This window comes from Neophocaena asiaeorientalis, unplaced genomic scaffold (assembly GCF_003031525.2).
Source record: "Neophocaena asiaeorientalis asiaeorientalis breed wild unplaced genomic scaffold, Neophocaena_asiaeorientalis_V1.1 scaffold603, whole genome shotgun sequence".
NCBI classification, from domain to species: domain Eukaryota; kingdom Metazoa; phylum Chordata; class Mammalia; order Artiodactyla; family Phocoenidae; genus Neophocaena; species Neophocaena asiaeorientalis.
The window spans coordinates 499352-516490 of NW_020175662.1; the positions used below are offsets into that span (position 1 = coordinate 499352).

At 42.9% G+C, this 17139-nt stretch overlaps 1 protein-coding gene across 1 annotated transcript in view; it reads left to right on the forward strand.

Annotated features, from left to right (window-relative positions):
- Window positions 1-17139, forward strand: part of RTN1 (reticulon 1) — a 234976-nt gene that overhangs the window by 103184 nt on the left and 114653 nt on the right. Inside the window, exons 2-3 of the mRNA XM_024731478.1 lie at window positions 5118-5891; window positions 15334-16083. Coding sequence (XP_024587246.1) covers window positions 5118-5891; window positions 15334-16083 — 1524 coding nt within the window. The remainder of the gene's footprint in view (window positions 1-5117; window positions 5892-15333; window positions 16084-17139) is intronic.

Genomic DNA, 17139 nt, shown 5'->3' on the forward strand with positions numbered 1-17139 from the left:
GTACCAGATGGACAGATGGTATATATTGTAAATGCTGGTGTCCTCCCTGCAAAATAGAGATAATCATAAAATCCACAGCTCTCATTTCCTGAGTGTGTATACTATGTGCCAGGAGTAGAGCTAAGTGCATAATCTCATTTAATCCCTATAACAGCCAAATAAGATGGGAACTATTATTGCCCCCATTTTAAAACTGAATAAAGGAGTCTCAGAGAGGCTACCTTGCCCAGAGTCTCACAACTGATAATAGAGCCAGAATACAAACCTAAGCTGTAGGCTAGCAATCCAGTGAGCTTGATTCGGTAAGGATAAATCAGAGTCAAGAATGAGGATTGTAGGATTGAAACTTTCCTTGAGAAAAGTCAAACTGTCTTCAGCTAGTCATCATTCCTTAGTATTGCCAAAGAAATTAAAAAAATAAAATACCCACCATTTAGGAGACTACTGAATTTGCCTAGCTCATGATTAGCATTTCTGATCTAGGACATCGGTGAATACAAAAGCCTGATTTTATCAGCACATATGATTTCATGGCAATAGTTTTAGCTTATTTTCATTCTTCTTCCACTTAGCTTTTGACTAGAAATAGTGACCTATGGCTCCTTCAGCTTTTATTATAAGTACTTTCCTAAAAAGTTACTTGTAAAATGAAAATTTGAAAAATCAATCCCATTTTAAATTTGCTGTGCCCTCCTGTCCAGCCACCTCCCGAGAGGGCACATGTGAGTCCACACATTGACTCTCAATGTACATCTGCCTCCACATGAATCAGGTTTCTAGATGGCCAAGGCAATAGCCAGAGAGAATGAGGAAATCAGATGTTCCCAGGAATCCTTGCTTATATAAAGAAAGTAGTAATTTCTAGTCTAGACAAGGAAAGCCCTTTTATTTAGTGGATTTGTATCTAACAATGTAACAATATTGGTTCCTGCCTGGGGCATCTGGCTTATGCTGTCTGCCTCAGTCCCCACAGCTGCCAGCTCTGCGGGAAGCGCTGACAAGGATTAATTGGCTTTCCTGAGCCTTGAGGCTCAGTTCTTCTGCTTCCCATTTCCAGTGATCCCACAGGACTCTGCTCTCATATAATTTACTGTCTGCAAGGACTTCCTATTTTCAAGAGTTGTATCTAACAGGCCCTATGTAATGTATACACATTTTCAAATTCAATAACTTCGAACCTTGAGAATCTTTCAGGATATTTAACTCAATTTAAGAAATGGGACATGACCACATTTAGAGTATTTAGATTATTTGTTGCTTTTATGAGGGTTCTTACATGGTGCCATTTAAAATGTGTGATTTACACTAATGGCTTTGTTCCTCTTCCTCTACTTGGTAGTATTTGTAGAATGTGACAAAGGAGTCCTTCCAGTTTTATGCTGGGTTTTCTGAGCAAGACGAAGCTAGTAAGATGAGGATTTCAGGAGTGGGAGTTCTTCCCAATAACTGATTCTATTTATAGTCTCTCAAGTAATACAGATGTAATCTAGAGTCTATTCCCTCACTTATTGCCATATATTTGGCAAGCTCTGTGGCATCACCTCAGGGAAAATTATATTGATTCCATTGTACAGGCAAAGAAGAAGTAAAGGAAGCTGTGTCCCACTATGGTGGCAGCCAATTGGTATAAAAATCACAGAGAGTTGGAAGAGACTTCTGCTGTTGTCCCATCCAACTTTCTGCCAAATGCTGGTTCCTGCCTAGACAGATTCTGGGCCTCTCTCTCTGCCTGCCCACTGGGATCATAACAGTCTTGTTACTGAGATTCACCTCTATCCCATTGTTGGATAACTTGAATTCTGGATAGTTCTTTCACATAATAGATTAAAAACATCCTCTTTGTAACTTGCATCAATTAGTTTGTTCTGCATAGAATGCCTACTCATTGATTGATTGGTCCATTCATTCATTTTGTATTGGGTGCCTACTATGTACAATATAGTGTGCAAGACATGAACCTCAGACTCCAGGAACTGACAGGTTGGCAGGAGATGACGTAGAATATAGAAGTCGTGTGTCATGCATGTGACACAAGCAATATAATTAAGTGCTACAGGATAGGGGAGGGAGAAAAATAGGAAGGGGGCAGGTCTTGACAGGGTGGTCAGCAAATTCATCTTGGAGTGGGTAGCATTTAAAGCTGTTTTTCTTTAATGGCTTGAGGTTAAAGGTGGAGATTTGGATGTGGAGATTGTAAAGAATAAGTGTTGGAGAAGTGATGGGTAGTTTTTATTAACCAGAGCTGAGAGTTCGAATTGGAGAGTGAAAGGGCTAGAAAGGCTGGTAGAGTGAGTGTGACATTGTGAAGGGCTTTCTGTGCCTGGAGTAGAGGGTAAGTGAGAGGAATAGTGGAGACAGGGCTGTGGCCAGCTGGCATTCACATCATTCATGTCTCTCAAATGCTAGGCTGCAGAGTTTAAGGATTATCCAGTGAGGCAAGGCAGGGCCCTGGGACCAGTTGCTGAATAGGTGACAGTTGTGTTTAGTGTGATAACTGGTGGCAGGAGACAGTGGGCTGCAGGGCTATAAGGGTCAGGAGTCCTGTGGTGGCCCCTGCAATAGAAATATTGACTGAAAGTTGAATGATAATGACTGTGACACAGCCCTGGAAACTATCTACTGTGTCTTCCCCAGGAGAGCATCCCCTCCCCCACTCCCCAGACTATTTATATCCAGTGGCAAACCCCTCCTTACTTTCTGGTGAACCATTACTTATTAACATGTGGAAGTGGTTCCAGGTAATTGTGGTAGAGAATCCCAGGATCCAAATGTCTGTAGTGAAGTATCTCTGCATTGATTTCCCTGCCTCCAGTGAGGTCTACATGTAGGCTAAGCCCATATAACGAAAGAAGCTTTAAGTATCCTTTAGGATAATGGTGTGTGTCCACACATGGATTTAAACTGAATAGGTTTTCTTTGGTGGTCTATGTATGGTAGACAGTAAGACCCATCATTACTACTATTCCTTTTGTTATTGAGTTTGTTTTTGTTTTTGTCTAACTTGAAAAGAGGGGCTGCCATATACAAAGGAAGTATAACTAGAAGACTAGCTGAAATGTCCAGATTTAAACTGGCCTGTTGCTCACAAAATTAGGCTACTTGCTGAATAAAGTGAATGTCACTAGCAATTTAGGGGTATGTTCCAACCTGTCTTCTCACACATTGTGTTATTTATGCTTTATTCTAAACTTCAAAATTACCTTCTTTAATTTTGCAAATATTTATTGAGTACCTACCATGTGCCTGGCCCTGTTTTAGGTTTTGGGCTACATTAATGAACAAAATAGTCAAAGATTCCTGCCCTCGTGGAACATACCTAGCAAGTGGGGGGGAGGCAATCATTAAATAAGTAATGAATAAATAAGTTAATTATATGGTATACTAGAAGGAGATAAGTGCTACAGGAAAAAGAAAAAGTAGAGAAAAGTAGGAAGGGACAGAGTTGCTTGGGAGTGTAGGGTGAGTTGTAGTTTGAGATAGAGTGGTCAGGGTTGCCTTCCTTAAAAGGTGACATTTGAGGAAGACTTGGTGGTGAGTGGATTAGGTATGAAGGTAAAATGCAGGTATCTGGATGAAGAGAATTCCTAGGAAAGAAAGAAGCTCCTGCAATGGTGCTAAGCCAGAAGAGTGCTAGAAGTGGAGGCTCTGTGCTTTTCCATTCCCCTTAGACTAACAGTGGCTCATGTAACCAAGGAGAAAGCTAGGAAAAGAAAATAGCTAAGTTTATTTGTAATAAAACTGATTCAAAATTACTTTAAAAAAAAAAGAACACTTCACAGACTGATATAAGGAGGTACAAAGGACACTAGGCGAGGTTTTCTGACTTCTAGACTGCTTGGGTCTGAATCCTGACTCTGCCACTTCCTGCCTGTGCGATCTTTGGTGTGTCATTCAGCCCTTCTGTTCCTCAGCTTCCTCATCTGTCAAGTGAGGCTAATTATAGTACCTATCTTCTAGGATTGCTTTGATGATTAAATGAGTCAATAAAAAGCTTGGTACTCTGACACAGCAAGATTCAAATATTAGCTATTAATATTATTATGTTACTGTTACTACCTTTGTTACTTTTATGAGTTGGTGCCCTAATCTGGAATGTTCCTTGAGTGTGTCTTAAGGGCTGAGTTTGTGTGTATGTGTGATCTCTTGAGAGTGTGGGGCTTAATTTAAATAATTGGTTTTAAAGAATTAGGTAAAATCCTGCTGCTTAGCACATGATACGGCCTCAATGAATGTTAGTTTTCTTCCCCTCTGGCAGTATTTTACAGCACAGAAAAATAATAAAGGGTTTTCTTCTTCTGCTCGCTATTAATGAATTTTTTGGCTCGTTTATGAATAAAAGGAAGGCCTGGTGAAAGCATTCTATAGACGCAAACTTGGAAACTTAACTTTGCTCTTAGAAACCCACCAAGAAATTCCCAGTGGGTCATTTTGAATATCATTGGAAGGCAAAGGGTGGGTAGTGGTGGGGAACTGAAAAGAAAAACAAAATGAGGGGAAAACTGAAGAAAGAGGGAAGCACTCCATTAAGGTGATACCACTTTGGGATGAGGCCACCAGAAAACTGGGAGTTCCTTTCTCTGAGAACCTTTACAAGAGAAGGGATGGCATCAATCCAGGTAGGGCAGGAGTCCCTGAATGAAAGGGCTGGACCAGAGAGCCTTCTCCCAGCTTGTTGAGTCTCCAAGAGCAACCGTTCTCCCTAGTGGACTAGCCTATTGTTGTATTTACACACCTGAATTTGCCTATATTTCCACCTCTGTTTAAAGAGTCCTTAATACTTTAGATACAAAGAAGGCTTCTGTTGAATAATACCAAGTAAGAATCAGTCACTGTATATTGAAGTATCAGATGTTGAGAATCAACTTTCTAGTCGTCTGGGGTGTGTCCCCAACATCTCTGGATGTGGCAGCTTATGTGGTCTGCTGCCAGAAAAATACCAGTGCTTGGGGCTATCAGGGAGACAAGGCAAAGCAACATGAGAGCGGTCCGAAGGAGCTCTGAGGTCTTGAGGAGAAAGGATGCTGTGTCTGCACGGGCCAGGGTGGGTGGTGGGTTAGGCTGGAGCGAGAACTGGTGCCAGGCGCCCCCTCACTGTCTGCGGCCGTTTTGATTCACAGGTGCAGCAGATGTTTCCAGGGCCATGGATCGTACCTTTTCAACAGCAGCAAAAGATGGGGAAGGAGTGTGTTACACATCTCTGATTTCTGACATCTGTTACCCACCTCGGGAGGATTCTACATATTTCACTGGAATTCTTCAGAAGGAAAACAGCCACATCACCGCTTCAGAGAGCCCTGAGGAGTTGCGTACCCCCGGTCCCTCCTTACCGGATGTGCCTGGGACGGAGCCTCGTGGCTTATTTAGTTCTGATTCTGGAATAGAAATGACTCCTGCAGAGTCCACTGAAGTGAACAAGATCTTAGCAGACCCCCTGGACCAGATGAAAGCAGAAGCCTATAAATACATTGACATAACTAGGCCAGAGGAGGTGAAATATCAGGAGCAACGTCACCCCAAGTTGGAAGAGAAAGACTTGGACTTTAAGAATGAGGACACTGACATCTCAGCAAAATCTGGAGAGGCCCGTGAAGCAGAGAAACCATCTCCTGTGGAGGGAAAAATCCTCAAGGACCATTTATTTGAAGAATCAACGTTTGAACCATATGTAGACGACATCTCTGAAGCACAGCACGGTGCTCCTCTGATCACTGCTCCTGTCAGAATCACGCTGACTGAGATCGAGCCTTCTGTTGAAACTGCTACCCCAGAGAAGACCCCCGAGAAGCAAGATATCTGCCTGAAACCAAGTCCTGACACAGTCCCCACAGTCACCGTCTCAGAGCCTGAAGACGACAGCCCAGGATCCGTCACTCCTCCGTCTTCTGGAACAGGTAAGGCAACGGGTGTTCCCTGCCTTGGGAAAGCCCAGCATATGGAAAACTGAACATTAAGGAGTGAAGATTTGCATTCAAAATACTTAAATCTCTATTTAACTGATTTAATTAACATATAACTTTTTCAGTCTTGTGCCCATTATGCAAAGGTTGACATCTGGGATTTTTCAGAGTCCTGTCAGATTTGCTTTGTAAAATATTTCTTTCTTCATTTGAGGGGAGAGGTAAAGATGACACGCTGGGGACGTTAAAATCCTCCTGTGGCTTTACTCTTCAGAGCAGAGAAGGAGATGCTGCCAGCTTCTAGGTTAGCTCTCCTCCCTGACCTCTGGGCATCGTGGAGAGTACCTTGACTGTTCTTCCCAGACCAGGTGGGCCACCTTGGACAGAGCATTTAACATTCCTGGCCCCAACTCCCAAGTCTGAACAATGAAGGGGGGTAGGGTAGGGGTTAGAGTCTTTTTTTTGTGGGGGGGAATGGGCAGTGACAGGAAACCTAAACAAAGGGTACTCCTCCCTTCCCCCTTCAATCTCAGCACATCATTTTCATCTTTTTAGTTTATTGAAGTTCTGCATACAATTTTATTTTTTAAACTAAAGATCCTATTTGGTTAGAATAAAAAAAGTTCAGAATTCACTAGCCTATGATGTTTTTCAACCTGAGCCTTCTACTCTGACTCAAGGCAGGGTGTTGTTAAACCACATCGAAACCCCTCTCAAACACAATGGGGAGCTCCCATACCCTAATGAAAGGCCAGCTACCACTGGTAGCTAGAGCTTCCCCATCCCACCCTGTGCCACCATCCTGGGTAGTAGAAGTGGAGCCTTTGTATCTCCATCGCTCTCAAACGCTCATGAGGCATCAGGATGAAGAGGATAATGAGAGATCCTTGAATTGTCCCCTGCCTCCAGTGGCTGGAATTCTGACCCCACCCAAAAGAAATTTACAAACCTTCTTGATTTACAAAAAGCAATTTTCCAAAGAATAGATATAGGTATATGTATAACTGAATCACTTTGCTGTACACCTGAAACTAACACAACACTGCTAACTACACTCCAATATAAAATAAAAAGTTAAAAAAAAAAGCAGTTTTCAGCACCTCAGGTAAAAGAGCTTCTACTGAACTCTTAAAACAGATCTAAACCCTTACAATTAGGAGTGACTGCTCTAAATCCCGATGATGCAGTAAGTCCAAGTGTTAGAACAGAGGGGATTTAATGGAAGTCCTTCCTATCTTATTTCCCTAAAGATTTTAGCATCAATTCCTCCCCTCCCCAGCCTTACCTCAGACTCATTCAGCTGTAAACTCACCGCACCAAGTTCCTGATTTTCAAACTCATTCATTCACTCAACACACTTTTCTTTTGGTCAGGCACTCGAATAGGCACTGGTGATGCTGGAGTTGAAAAGCAAACAAAAAGCAGTCCCTGCCCTTCCAGTGAGACAGATGACCAGGGAAATAGTCACACTCCAGTATGACTTATCCCAACTGACAGCAGGAGGTAGGGACATATCTGAGTCTCAAAGCCTCCTTGTGGTTTTTCTGGCAATGCATGTAAAACCCTTCGATTATCCCATGACATAAAGATACTGACACCCTGAAGATATAAACTATGTTATAAGCTGTGTTTACAGAGCTCCGCGGTTGTCTGGTAGTCATTACAGAAGAACTTAGGCCAGTCTTCAGGAAGAGTGAAATGACCCTACGTTTTGGTCCATTTATTATATGACGCATGCCTCATGAGAAAATTACAGTTTACAAAGCTGATGGTAAAGACTTGATATAGGATTCGTTAATTAGGAGGGAATTTTTTTTTCTTCAGTAGTCACGACTCACTGGGGTTCGGGAGCATCTTCAAGAGAAGACAAAGTCGGATTTGGCTCTCATGATCTTGGAGTTTTATGATCTCTTGGTGGCCATTTGACAGCAAGGGATTAGGGCAGTGGTTTTCTCTGCAATTGTTTCAAATAAACATTCTAAGTAAGGTTTATTCCAGAAAGAGAAAGTCCCCTGTCCCATTACACAATTATCTCCCATGTTCAGCTCCTCTCTCCACACACATCCCACACCATAACACCTGAGTTATATGAGAACACGTAAGAATAAAATTAATAGGAGAGATAGGAGGACTCGGTTTGTCATTGAGGCTTTTCTCCTTGTCTTTTTTATCCCAAGAGGTTACCCTAACCCCCTCCCCATTTTGTGAGCCCCTGGTACCATGTGACACTGTGCCCATAGACACTGGAGGATTTGGGCTTTATTACATCTGTTGGGTCTTGATTCACTTTGCCATTTCCTGTGCTGACAGGTAAGACAAACAAAAGAATTACATATAATCCTACATAGAAACTGAGGAAAAGGAAAGCATCCTAAAGAAAAGGAATTCAGTTTTTCACTGTTTAATAAATAAGGAATTATCAACTGACTTTGGGGAATAATCCTAATTATGTGAATTATGAATCAGAAGAAGATCTAATTTAGGACAGTTTTAGCTACAGACCCTAAAGCTTAAGCAAGGAGTCTAATATACTTTCTTCAGTTCCAATAGATTATTATTACATTTTGTAACTTTCTCCAACATACTTAATTATTTTCATCATATTAAATAATGTACCATGAGGTACGGAGGTAAAAATTCTTACAGCTTAAATATTGAAAGTTTCTTCTAAGCAAAGATCAGTCATGAATACAAGTGAAGTATTTTAGGAAACTATAGTAAGTGCCCTGATGCACCAGACCACTGGCCCATCAGCAGCATGTTGTTTCTGACACAAACACCTAGAAGGATATTATGGTGGTCATGGATGTTATTTGAGGTGTTATCCTCAGAAAGGACAATAATCAAGAGGCCACCATAAAACCACAACAGTGTCCCTTAAAAAGAAATAAGCAATAAAAAGTAAATCAGTTTAAACTCTGAAAACGGTTGCTATTTCCTTGCATTCATGAGGTCTGTGATTCTCCTACCCATTTTGAAGATTTATTCTTTTGTTCAAAAATACTTATTGAGTGACTTCAATGTGTCAGACATGTGCTGGGCACCAGAGAACAGTGAACAAGATGTGTAAAGTCCCTGCCCTCATGGAGCTTACTTGCTAGTGGGAGAAGTCAATAAAAGGAAGCACGTAAATAAATAGTGTAATTTCATGGGGTATGAATTCTGTGAAGAGTGATAGAATGTTGGGTGTGAGAGGGTCAAGGATGGCCTCTCTGAGGTGACATGTGATCTGAGATTTGAATGAGAAGAAGCCCACAATTCAGAGAGGGGTTAAGAGGGGCCCCAGGTGCAGAGAACAACTAATACACAGGCCCCAAGGCTGTATTATTTGGGAACTGAAAGATGGTCGAAAGGAGCAAGGGAAGAGTATGGCATAGAACAGAATTGGAGAGGTAGACAGGGCCCCGATCATTCAGGGCTTCACATGCGAGGATAAAGAATTTGAATTTTGTTCCAAATGCAGTGGGAAAGCATTGGAGGGTTTTAATCTGGGAAGTGATGCCATTCATTCATTCATCCTTTCACTTAACAAATATGTATTGACCATTTACTCCATACCAGGTATTGCTCCATCGCTGCTGGGGATACAGTGGTGAAACATAACAAGTTTCCTGCATGCATGGAGTTTGCGTTCTAATTGAGAAGACTTACATACAAATAAATAATAATGTAATATCAGGTCGTTATAATGGTTACAAAGAAAAGTAAAGCAAGATAGAATGTAAGAGGGTGATGGGGTGGCCATGAGGAAATGCGTTTCCCTGCTGATGGTTTTCAGCAGAGACCTGAATGGGGTGAGAGAGCAAGCCATATAGACACCTGAGGAAGAAATGCCAGGCTGAGGAGACAGCCAGTGCAGAGGCCCGGAGCTGGGAATGTCCTTTGTGTTCCAGGAGCAGCTAGAAGGTCAGTGTGGCTGCAGTGGGGAGAAGGAAGGGAAGAGCTGCAGCATCAGATGTGTGTTTTCAAAAGATTCTTCTGGAAGATGAGTGGAGAATGAGCTGGGAGCAAAGGGAAGGCCTGAATGGCAGCATTGTCCATGGTTGTTCACTGGCATCTGCGACTTGGTAGACTGGCCCATGTTCACCTTCCATTTTATCAATCTGAATTACATCATTCAAAATTAGCAGCAGCAGCAAACACATCTCCCCTTGTGGGGTGGTTCTAACCTCCTCAGTTTCTATATTCTATTTAATTATTTTCAACGACTGTTTCTAGCTTTGCTGTGTCAGACCTGACACATAACTAGTGTCTTAGCTAGAGGCCCGTAAGTTTTTAACAAGGGTAGGAAAACCTCTATTTTGTTCTAAATTTTCTCCTGATTCCTCCTAGCACTTTGTTAAACTTTTATTTCACTTTAAGAATGGAGGGCAATGTCTACACAATATACTGAGTCCCCTTTCACTCATAATAAAGATGATTTTTTTTAAAGTAGTACTTTTACTTACCCAAGATGAAACTTATCAGGTCCTTTCCTCCCACCCCACAGCTGTCTGATACCATCCTTACTCTTGAGTAAATAAAGCAATATCCTTGAGCCTTCTTTTCTGAATGCTCTAACACAGTGGTTTTCAGCTAGAGGTAGGGTTACCAGATAAAAATACCAATATTTCATGGGACATACTTATACTAAAAAAATTCATTGTTTATCAGAGATTCCTATTTAACTGGGTATCCTGTATTTTTATTTGTTAAATCTGCCATCCCTAACTGGAGGTGATCTTTAGAATCACCCTTAGAGTTACAAAATGCAGATGCCTGGGCCCCATTCAGACTGACTTCTACTAAGTCAGAATTTCTGAGGGCAGTTTTGAGCCATACACCTGATGAAGAACCACTGTTCTAAGATCTGAGGTAGTCCTCACATGAGCTCTGTTTGTTGCGTACCTCCTATGTGCCAGGCATTGCACTGGGTGCTGGGGATATGATAGTGAACAAACACCTTGGCTGCCCTTTGCCCTCATGATGCTTTCAGTCTGGGGTCAGGGAGAGTGGGGGAGGGTGAAGAGACAGATGTTAATGAAATCATCACATACACATACAGAGCCACCCAGGGGCACCCGGTTGTGCAGAATGAGTGGGCACCACTCTGTCTCCTGAATGATTCAGCATCAGGCCGGTTTGCACACGAGGCAGGCTACCCTGCAGGGTCGCCTGTGGTCCTCTTAGCCCAAGAGCCTGCCTGCCTGCTTCGTGGTCTCCTAGGAATGTTGTACAAGTAGGAGTGTGGTCAGTCCTGGCAGTTTGTATGGTTAGACAGAGGCTGCCAGCATGAGAAATTGGAAGGATGTGTGCTGCGGAAAGGGATGAAATATCCAGGATGAGAACTTTCTTCCCCTGGCCCATCAAAACAGCTCACTGTTCTGACTTCCATGTTTCTGAGTATGGAATTCCTATTCATTATACTCACCCAGGCTCACTGTTTCTGAGTGATCTTTGACCCCCCCCCCATTTCTTTCTCCCTTACCACATGAAGCAGACCCCAAGTCTGTGCTTTCACTCTCTTCAGTGTCTCTTGAATTATCCTTTCTTTTCCATCCCTATGACCACTACAACTCATTAGGTTGTCATAATTCCTCCCCTTGACTATTGCAGTATCCTCCTAATGGGTCATCCTTCTTTTATTCTTTCTTTCCTAAGTTCATCCTGACCCTTCTAGGACCCACCAGTGCCTTCCTGATAAAATATTGACTTTTAAACTAGCTTCCAGGCCTTTCTATGATCGGGGTCTGCTTAACTTTCCAGTCATACGTGGTCTTTTGTGACTGGCTTATTTCACTTAGCATACTGTTTTCAGGGTTTAGCCATGTTGTAGCATGTATCAGTATTTCATTCCTTTTTATGGCCAAATAATATTCCAGTGTATGGATATACCACATTTTACTTATCCATTCATTAATTAATGGACATTGGGTTGTTTCGCTTTTTTGACAGCTATGGATAATGCTGTTATGAACACTGTGTACAAGTTTTTGTATGGACATAGGTTTTCAATTCTCTACTTACGAGTGGAATTTCTGTATCATGTGGTAACTAAATAGTTGAACTGCCAGACTGTTTTCCAAAGCAACTATACCATTTTTTATTCCCACCAACAGTGGATGAGAGTTTCTATTTCTCCACATCCTTTCCACCACTTGTTACTCTCTGACTTTGTTATTCTAGCAATCCTAGTGAGTGTGAAGTGGTAACACTGGTTTTTATTTGCACTTCTCTGGTGAATTATGATGTTGAGCATATTTTCATATGCTTTTTTGTCACGTGTAAATATTCCTCGGAGAAATGTCTATTCAAGCCCTTTGCCTATTTTTTAACTGGGTTATTTGTCTTTTTATAACTGAGTTGTAATAATTTTTAACATATTCTAGATACACGTCTCTTATAAGATATATGGTTTGTAAAATTTTCTCCCATTCTGTGGATTGTCCTTCTACGTTCTTGATGTTGTCCTCTAACGCACAAAAGTGTTTAATTTGGATGCATTCCAAGTTGTGTATTTTTATTTTGTCGTTTATGTTTTTGGTGTCATGTCTAAGAAACCACTGTATAATCCAGGGTCATGAAGATTCATTTCTGTGTTTTCTTCTGGAGTTTCTGGTTTTAGCTCGTATATTTAGGTTGGATCCACATGGAGTTAATTTTTACATATGACATGAGGTCGGGGTCCAGCTTCATTCTTTTGTATGTGGTTATGCAGCTCACTTTTCTTCTTCGTCTCATTCTCCAAAATATAATTTGCCCTCTCTGAGACCCCACCCCCTTTTTGAACAGATGTAGCATGATATAGTGAGAAACACATGGAACATAAAGACTTGAGTTCAAATTTAAGCCGAGTCATTTCTAGCCACATGGCTATATCATTCAGGGTCCTGTGAGGAAACAAAGTGACACACTCAAAGGTTGTAACTGAAGAGGGTTTAAAGAGGTAGCTATTTACAAATGTGTAAAGACAGTTAAGAGAACAAACAAAAGATGGTAAAGCACTCAAGGACTGGCAATATTAGGGATCTATTAGCACCCCTGGACCCGAAGGAGGAAGGGGAGGGAACAGCGTTCCCAAAGCCTGCCAAAACCTGGGGCTTCAGAAGCAGCAACAGGTATAAATACCCTAACATTTCTCTCCACCCCCTCCTCCTATGATTCCTATTGGCTGAAAACAACCAGAAACTAGAGGGGAAGCAATTCCAGGTAATGCCTTCTATGTAGGTCAGCCTCTCAGAACAGAGAACAGGGCAGAGAAAGATGGGAATAAGTCCAAGGGGGCAAAGATAGAAAAACCAGTACAGTGACCTTGGACAAGTCACTTAACCTACTGCCACTAGACTCAAAGCCCCATATGTGAAGTGCCTCTATCCCAGCAGATGCTCGACAAGTAGCGCTGTGATGATGTAGCTACTGATAGTGCTCTGGAAGTACAGGCTGTTCCTCCATTCACACTAGCCTCTACTCCCTGTCTTCTTCCTCCTCCGTCTGGCCTACCAGTGAGAATTAATGTAGCTTTTATACTTTTATGCTGCTTGTAATCATATCAAAGAACTATGTGCATGACTTATTACGGAACTAACTTCTATAAAAATAGAGTTTGGGATCATGCAGTAAATCTTTTTACACATAAATTGTGTGCAAGATAATGAGGATGTTGTTGTTTTAAGTTATTAAGAAAAACAACAGCATAGATCATATCACTTCTTTGCTCAAAACCCTCCAATGGTTTCTCATTTCTCTCAAAATAAAAGCCTGATGAGATCCTACATGGTGATCCCCCTTCCCTGAGTGCATTTGACCTCTTTTCCTATTATTCTCCACCTTATTCACTTTGCCCCAGACATAACTGCCTCCTTGTGATATCTATAAATCATTGCGGCTCCCACCTCCAGGCCTTTGTACTATCTGTTCCCTCTGCTTGGCATGCTTTTCCTCTGGATATCTTCATGAATCACTCACTCACCTTCTCAAGTGTTGAATATCGGTTTCCTTCTCAGTAAGGCCTACCTTGACTACCCTATTTAAAATTGCAAACTCATCCCCACCCTGTCACAGCCCTCCTGATCCCATTACCCTACTCTACTTTTTTATTTCCATAGCACTTAACATCTTCTAACATACTATATACTTTATTACATGTATTGTTTGTGTATTGTGTTCTCCTCCCACTAGAATATAAGCAGAGATTTTGTTTCCTGTTTCATTCACTGATACATCCCAAGTGCCTATAAGAGTGACGACACATAGTAGGTTCTCAATAAATAACAGATGAATGAATGATACATGGATAAAGGATAAAATCAATTCAGCTTTATAGAGAACTAGACAAATCTAAAATGTTTTATCCATTGGGGTTCTCCCACAGTCCTACATTGACAGATTACTTAGCCATAGATAGTCTACCTCTTACCCCTCCTATATCCCTCCCAGTGACCTCAGAGCTTTGGAGAAATGACAAGTGGTTCTTGCTTACAAAAGGGCCAGAAATCACTGTCTAGAATATTCTGAAATACGGCCCTGCTGCATGGGCAAGGGGAGAACTAAGCTCCTGAAAATTGTTGTCATGGCAATCCCAGGTAATTTCAATTAAGATAGAAATATCAGTAAGATTGCTGGTGAGGTTTGGGGGCCATCTGGATAAACGTCAGACAGAAGGCAGGCACTCACCCAGTAGACAGGGGTTGACTCTTGGGTATTGTTCTTCTCAAGAGGAGGTGAAGAGATGAGACAGAATGACAGTGGGCTCCACCACTAGAAGCCCTGTGGGATTGTGCAGTATGGTAATCTGCACGGCCTGCTTGGTGGAATTGGCAAAACCTATCTATTATATTGCTCCACTTTGTTACACTTTTCACTAGAAAGGGAGTAAAAGTATTGATTCTTATGGGAAATGTAAAGCTTAGAAGTCAAGTTGTATACAAGGATCCAAATTAGCTTTCTTTGTCTTATTGAAGTAGGGAATATGAACAGAAACAGACAAGGAATAATGGATGATTTCAGATTTTTTGACATTGGTGGGCCAAATTAGAGAGTTATATACATTGTATTATCTAATGAAATCTGTGAAACTGGAAAACTCTCCTCATAGAATGGATTAGAAATCAAAACCATGACTTCTAGAATCTTTCCCACATTGGAACAGAAAAACCAACGAGGTGCTAACGCTAAGAAATTGCTGGGTCATTTTTAAAAATAGTTAGATTAAGATAGATAAGTATATCAAACACTGATTAACTGGGCCATAACAGTAATTAGCCTTTTAGTTCAGGTGGCCTGTCTTTCCAGCATAGCCCTGGAAACAGACTATTTTTGTGCTAATGAGATATGTATTTTTTAAGCAACGAGAAAATACCTCCCCTAATGGAATTTTGTTTTATTTCTTCTTTTTCTGTCCATCTGTCTTGTCCTTGTGTGTGCCTCTTTGGCTCTTCTTCGCTCTGTGGGACGACAGAACCATCTGCTGCAGAATCCCAGGGGAAATGCAGCATCTCCGAGGATGAGCTGATCACTGCCATTAAGGAAGCAAAGGGGTTGTCCTTCGAAACAACGGAGAGTCCACGGCCAGCGGGCCAGGTGGCCGACAGGCCGGAGGCCAAGGCCAGGTCCGGGCTGCCCACCATCCCTAGCCCCCTGGACCACGAGGCCAGCAGCGCGGAGTCAGGGGACTCGGAGATCGAGTTGGTGTCCGAGGACCCGCTGGCCGCCGAGGACGCTCTGCCCTCGGGCTACGTGACCTTTGGTCATGTGGGTGGCCCGCCGCCATCGCCGGCCTCTCCGTCCATCCAGTACAGCATCCTGAGGGAGGAGCGTGAGGCTGAGCTGGACAGCGAGCTCATCATCGAGTCGTGTGACGCCTCCTCCGCCTCGGAGGAGAGTCCCAAACGGGAGCAGGACTCGCCGCCCATGAAGCCGGGCGCCCTGGATGCCATCCGGGAGGAGCCGGGCACCCGGGCCGAGGAGCGCGCCCACAGCCGGCAGGGCCTGGCGGAGCCGGAGCCCTTCCTCAAATTCCCTTCGGCCGCCCCCCAAGTCTGCTCCGAGCTGCCCTCTGGAGACGGAGCCCCTGCGCCCGAGGGGCCCGCAGTGCCACGGACACCTGTGGAAGCAGCGAGTTACGACCAGAGCTCCCAGGCCACAAAGGGCCCTGGGCCTCAGGGTCCAGGCGTCGTGCCCCCTCTGCTGTTTCTCAATAAGCAACAAGGTAAAGTGACAGCTTTCTTGATCGAAGTAGGTTGTCTTGCTTACTGTTCTCGCCTGGGTGCTCTGAGATATTCAGCAGAGGGAGGTGGTTCTGCCTTAGCCCTGTAGTCATGTCCTAGCTGGTCAAACAATCGACCGGAGAACAATTCCGAGGGGGGCGGGGAATAGATGAGAGGATTCAGAGTCGCAGCTGGGGCTTCCATGGAAGAAACACGTGGTCCGAGCTGCGCTGGGCTGGCTGAACCAGAGCATCTCCCATAATGAGCGGTTTTGTGTACATTCCAAGATCTCCTGAATGGAGTGAATGTGTCCCTCCTTTCGTTCCAGGACTGGGTTTCCTCACTTGGGAAGGGATGGGGTTTTGTTATTGTCCAGTCTCATTTCCAGTTTCCCACCCTCTCGGTGATGGGGTGTGGCTACAGTCCCTCTAGGTGCTGGAACCCACCATTAGCACTTCCATTTTGCCAAACTTCTTTCTTAAATGGGCCAAGAGCATCTCAGCGCCATCCTTTCTCTTACCAAAAAACAAACAAAACAACAACAACGATGACAAAACCAGCAAGGAATTTGGGCCTTGATAAGGTTTTTGTGTCCCAGCTAGCCAGGAAAGACAGGGACCGAAGTTAGTCCCAGGGTTTCTCCTGTGCCTAAGCAAGGCCTAAGGTGACTAATTAATTTTAAAGTCACTTTTAACTTAGAATGATTTTAATCTGGCCGTTATAGTTTTCCTATGAGAAATCTTGAGTTGAATGAAGTCTTCAAATGCAGAAAAAATGGTAGTCATTATTTTGTCTTCCCAGCACTCTTCCCCCCAAGTCATCCCCCACACCGGATTGCAGTTGTATAATGGAATTCAGGAAAGGAATGAAAGAGTCAGGTGAATAAATTAGGCCCTGCACAGTCTAGTTAATGGGCTACATTGAAGGTAGACAATCTCTTCCCAGATGCTGGGTAGAAGAACATCCAGGTGGAACTTGAAAACAAACCCTAAAAGCACAACTCTGTTCAAGGTCCCCTCTCACCCATCTCCTCTGCTTTCTGTTTTTTTAGAAGTATT